This window comes from Protobothrops mucrosquamatus, unplaced genomic scaffold (genome assembly GCF_001527695.2).
Source record: "Protobothrops mucrosquamatus isolate PMUCROS unplaced genomic scaffold, P.Mucros_1.0 scaffold3313, whole genome shotgun sequence".
NCBI classification, from domain to species: Eukaryota; Metazoa; Chordata; class Lepidosauria; order Squamata; family Viperidae; genus Protobothrops; species Protobothrops mucrosquamatus.
The window spans coordinates 178,179-183,851 of record NW_015389303.1 but is presented as its reverse complement, the minus strand read 5'-3'; the positions used below and the strand labels follow the sequence as shown (position 1 = coordinate 183,851).

General features: G+C 59.6%; 1 protein-coding gene across 1 annotated transcript in view; it reads right to left on the bottom strand.

Annotated features, from left to right (window-relative positions):
- LOC107297447 (cytochrome P450 26B1) overlaps window positions 1-4,750 on the bottom strand; it is a gene marked incomplete at its 5' end in the record, with an annotated part of 16,981 nt that extends 12,231 nt beyond the window's left edge. The window contains one exon of the mRNA XM_029286317.1: window positions 4,517-4,750. Coding sequence (XP_029142150.1) covers window positions 4,517-4,750 — 234 coding nt within the window. The remainder of the gene's footprint in view (window positions 1-4,516) is intronic.
- Between the last annotated feature and the right edge of the window lie 923 nt (window positions 4,751-5,673).

Here is a 5,673-nt window from a genome sequence, read left to right as displayed (position 1 = left end):
GGCTGGCTCAGGAATTCTGGGAGTTGAAGTCCACAAGTCATAAAAGAGCCAAGGTTGCCTACCTCTGGTCTAGGCCTAGGCCCCTTCATGACTGGTGGACTTCAACTCCCAGAATTCCTCAGCCAGCCTGGCTCAGCTTGGAAACCTCTCCCTTTCCCCTCAGCATGGCTGGCTCAGGAATTCTGGGAGTTGAAGTCCAGGAGTCATAAAAGAGCCCAGGTTGACTACCTCTGTCCCAGGGTCACGTGATCAAAATTCAGCCGCTTGGCAACTGACTCCTATTTACGACGGTCGCAGTGTCCTGAGGGGAGGGTGTCACGTGATCCCCTTTTGTGACCCTCTGACGAGCAAACTCAATGGAGAAGCCAGGTTCGCTTACCGACCGTGTTGCTAACTTAACAACTTCAGAGATTCACCTGACAACTGAGAGAAGGACGGTCGTAAAAGTGGAGCAAAATTCACTAAACAGTTATCTCGCTTAGTAAGAAAAATCTGGGGCTCCATTGCGGTCATAAGCCGAGGACCACCTGTTCCTACAGAGGGTTCTGAGGAGCACTAAGAGGGGGGGTGAAACTGCTCAATTAACAACGGTCCTGGGGTTCAGAATTTCCACCACTAAGTGAAGCCGTCGTAAAGCGGGATGCCATGGGGACTGCCTCATTTAGCAATGGCCTCATGGGCAGACAAGCACAACCAAATGTAATAAATATAAATAAATTAAAAAAAAACTGCAGTCCCCATAACTAATAAATAATCAAGGACTCAACCCCGATTCCCAGCTGGGTCCCTCCAGCCCCCAGTCTCCATTCTCCCAAGGCCAGCGACTGCCTCCCCACCCGCCCCTCTCCTCATCTCTGCCCTTTTGCCCACCTGGCACAGTGGCACTCCTAGGCGGTGGTGGGGGTCCCAGAAACCGGGGGCCCACGGCACCTTTAACGGGCCCTGCTGCCCCAGAGCTTCTACTACAGCCCCAGCGCTGGGCAGCCATAGTGGCTGAGATTGGGGGGGTGAGACAGGCGAGGGGGTTGAACCGCCCCAACAGTTGTAAGATGGGCAGCTACCTGTGACCAGAGTGACGCTGCCACCGCCGTAATTTTGAGGACCAGGAGTAAGGAGCCTTCCTTCAGCGAAGCCATCACTTTGAACAACCGCTGAACAAACAGTCGTAATTCAAGGACTAGGTCTGCTAGTGGCCTTCTGTGGATCATCCTACTGCTTTCTGCACGCATCCCAACCAGCCTTCTGCGTAGGCCACGGACCAGCACCGTCCCAGGAGGAGACCCCAGGGAGAGTCCCGTAAGTTTTTCCCTTTTTAACGGAACACGAGTCGCCAAGGATTCTACGGGACGAGACCAAAACGCCTCCCAAGCCAGCTTGAGATGAGAGCAGCTAAAGCAGTGGTTCTCAACCTGTGGGTCGGGACCCCATTTGGGGTCGATCGACCATTTCACGGGGGTCGCCAAGCAAGGCTGTCTGCCATTTTTTTTGTCCGCCATTTTTTTTTGTCCGCCATTTTTTTCCCCCTTTTCCGGCGGATGCCTTACCTCCCTTGGGCTGGGCCAGCTGGTGGTCGGCCTGCTCCGTCTCTGCCACTTGCCAGCTACACCTCGGCCGGCGCAGGGGGCGGAACCACGCATGCGCGGCGCTCCCAGGCAGGGAAAGTCCTCGACTTACGACAGTTGGGTAGTCCTCGACTTACGATCGGTTTAGTCCTCGACTTACGACCGGTTGGGTAGTCCTTGACTTACGACCGGTTTAGTCCTCGACTTACGACCGGTTTAGTCCTCGACTTACGATCAGTTTAGTCCTTGACTTACGACCGGTTGGGGTCACGGCATTAAAAAGGTTGAGAACCACTGAGCTAAAGTGATTAAAGGCCTGGAGACTAAAACACAGGATGAACAATTGCAGGATCTGAGCTTGGCTAGTCTAATAAAAAGAAGGATTAAGGGGGTGACTTGACAGCAGCCTTCAAGTATTTGAGGGGCTGCCCCAAAGAAGAGGAGGGGGTCCCACCTACTCTCCAAAGCACATAAATGCAGGACAAGAAGCGATGGATGGAAACTAAGCAAGGAGAGAAATGACCTGGATCTAAGGAGGAATTTCCTGACAGTGAGAACAATTAATCAGTGGAACAGCTTGCCACCAGAAGTTGTGGGTGCTCCATTACTGGAGGTTTTCAAGAAGAGACTGGACAGTCACCCGTCTGGAATGGTAAAGGGTCTCCTGGTTGAGCAGGGGGTTGGACTAGAAGACCTCCAAGGCCCCTTCCAGCTCTGTTCTGAATTGACCCCACATCCTAGGTGCAAAAAGGCCTCCCCCAGCCTAACAGGAAGAGCAACACAATTCATCCCAGGCTCCTTTGGGGGGGTGGAAGGGCAGAGCAGAGCCCCATCTCTCTGAGGGGGGGGCGGTCTGGGCCTCTTCGTGAAAAGGGACCCGGCCAAACCCGCCTCCCCCAGCTCTCCGGGCACCAGGCCCTCCCTCCCTCCCTCCCCAAGGGGGAGAGCCCGGAGCAGAGTTCACACAGCAGCAGCAGCAGCAGCAGCAGCTTCCCTGCCTGCTCAGCCAGCGGCCTGACTTTGCCCAGGATGTTGCACTTGATGGTTCAGTGGTCTTGCAAATCCGATTCAGAGCCCGGATCTTCGCTCAAGGGGGCAGCCGGGGCAGCAGGAAAGGAGGCGGCTTCCGTGGAAGAGAGAGCAAAGGCCGGGCATGGAGCCAAGTGGCCCTGGAGAAGGAAGACACTTCTCTGTGTGTGTGTGTGTGTCTGTCTCTCTGTCTCTCTGTCTCTGTCTCTCTCTCTCTCTCTCTCTCTTCTCTCTCTTTTTTTCTCCCTCTCTCTCTTCTCTCTCTCTCTCTCTCTTCCTCTCTCTCTTCTCTCTCTCCCTCTCTCCCTCTCTTTCTTTTCTCTCACTCTCTCTCTTCTCTCTTTTTTCTCTCCCTCTCTTTTCTCTCTCTTCTCCCTCTCCCTCTCTCTCTCTCCCCTCCCTCCCTCCCTCCCTCCCTTTCTCTCTCTCTCTCTCTCTCTCTTACTCTGTCTCTTTTTTCTCTTTCTCTCCGTCTCTCCCTCCCTCTCTCTCTTCTCTCTCTCTCTCTCTGTCCCTTTCTCCCTCTCTCCCTCTCTCTCTGTCTCTCTGTCTCCCTCTCTCCCTCTCTCTCTCTCTCTCTCCCTTTCTCGCTCTCTCCCTCTCTCTCATTCTCTCCCTCTGTCTCTGTCTCTGTCTCTGTCTCTGTCTCTCTCTCTCTCCCTCTCTCCCTTTCTCCCTCTCTCTCATTCTCTCCCTCTCCCTCTCTCTCTCTCTCTCCCTCTCTCCCTCTCTCTCTCTCTCCCCCTCCCCGGGTGGCTTGGCTAGGATACATTTCATAATTTAGGGTGGGAGGAACAGGGGGCAAGGAGTTGCTTGGAAGAGGAGATCTGAACTCTGCACATGCCTTAGAGTTCCCTTGCCCCTCATCAGCAGACCACTGCTTCCTGGAGATGCAAGGCGGAGGGGTGGGGGGTATGGAGGGGGCAGTTAAATAGGAACCCCAGCTGCCTCCCTTTTTAATTTCTCTGACCCTTCACCAGCCCTCCCACTCTCTATGCACACGTTTCCCAGAATCCCCTTTTCATTCATGGGGGGGGGGGGGTGAGAAATTTAACTGAATCAGCTAGGAACTGACTGACTCGTTTCCAAAGTGTGTGTGCGTGTGTGTGTGTGCTTTAATGGCATTTTCCCCGGATAAGGAAAATTGTAAAGTTAACCATCCTACCAAGCGCAGAGGCAGGCAAAGGTGGACCAAGTCTCGGGCAACGAGGAAGATCCCGTGGGGGGGGGGTGTTTCCAGAGGTGGAGGGGCCCTTCTCCCGGAACGGCGCGACCACCCCTCGGTTTACACTCCTCTAGCAAAGACGCCCCCCCATCCCAGCCCCGCGGGAGACGCTCCTCCAGCCGCCAACAGGGCGAGCGAGCCGCGAGCAGGCAGGGGAGACCCGCTCCGGCCCTTGCGCAGCCCCGCCAGTCGGAACTCCCCCCCCCCGCCCGAGGGAGGCGCAGGGCCGTTGGCCTTTTAAGCGGGCCGCGTCGGGGCGCCCGCCGGGTGACTCGAGTTCAACCTCCGCACGTGCCGCCGGCGAGACGAGGCTAACCAGAGGCTGGGCGGCCGCAGCTTGCCACGAACCTCCCTCCGCCCCGCATCCCCGGAGAGAAGGACTCGGCAAGGCAGCCTCCCTGCCCCCCCCCAAGGAGCCCCCGAGCCGCCGCCCCCCAGATGCCCCCCCAGGCACGGGACCCCGACGCCCATCCTCCTCGGCCGGTGCCCATGTCTCCAGGGTCAGTCCAGTCCCTCCGCCGCCCCCCAGGCGCACCGCGGCTTTCCTTTCCTCGAAGGCGCGGCCTTGCAGCGCCCAGACCCGGCTGGGAAGGCCAGGCGACCCCCCCCCACACACACCCTCCCGTCCCGCCGCCCTTGCCGAGCCCTCCCGCCAGGCGCTCTGCGAATGCTCAGAGGCCCGCCCGCGCGCCGCCCTTACCTTCCGCTTGTGCCGGTGGACGTCTCCGATGGAGTTGGCCACGGTGTTGGGGCCCAGGAGCAGGCGGGTGCTGCGCGGCCACTCGGTGCTGACCAGGCTGTGCTCGCCCATCAGGATCTTGCGCACGTTCTCGGCGCCCGTCACGCGGATCAGCGGCCGGCCCAGCAGGTGGGTCTTGAAGACGTGGCCGTACCTCTCCCGACGCGAGGACTGGAACCCAGGACCCTGCAAGAGGAGGCGCGGCCGTCAGCCTGGCAGTTCCCCCCCCCCCGGGTGGAGGCGCTTCCCAGGAGCTCCCACCCGCTTCACACACACCCCGACCCCCCGTTTGCGCTGCAGCCCAGAGCCGGAGTAGAGATCCGGGGCTGGCGGCAGGGCTCCTGCGGCAGTCTCCAGTCCGCCTTCCCCGCGCGCCCCCCCCGGGCTGGGGATCCTGAAGCCGCGGTCTTGCCCCGGAGGACGGAGAGCGGGACGGGAGCCCCACGGCGGCTGCAAAAGGCTGCTGGAGCGTCGGGGCTCTAGCCCAAACCCCCCCCCACCCTCCCCAGAGCCTTCCTTGCGCGCTCAGCCCGCATCTGTCGCCCACTTCCACCTCTTCCCACGCACACGGACGCGCGGGGTGTCAAAAAGGCGAAGCCGTGCGGGAAAGGAAAGGGGGAGAGCCGGCCACGGGTGTCAATCTGGCGCGTGGGAAGCGGGGCTTCTGTTCGTGACTTTGGGGGGGGGATCGGATTTCTTGGGCCGTCCCGCCTGGCCCAAAGACGCCGGCCAAGGACAGGCGCGGGACGGTCGCCTTCCGCGATTGGGGCTTGGGTTCCTCCTGCTGGGAGGGGGCGTTGCTGCCCGTCTTAGCCCCCCCCCCCGCCGCCCCCTCCCCGCCAACGCTGCTGGAAAGCAAAAGAAGGGCGCAAAGGTTCGCCCCGCGCTAGCCCCCCCCGATCCAAAGGAAGCGAGGCGGCTTCCGAGTCGGAGGGTCCCCGGGCCAGACGGTTGGTTCGCTTGGGCACGAATTCGGGGAGCGGAGGAAGAGAGTTTTGTGACCCCGAACTCAAGAGTTTAACGAATTGTGTGAATGCAGCCGAGGCTTAACACGGGCAAAGGGGTGGCTGCTTCCTTCGTGGGGGGGGGGGAATGTCAGAGGGCTGGTTTTAATGGCT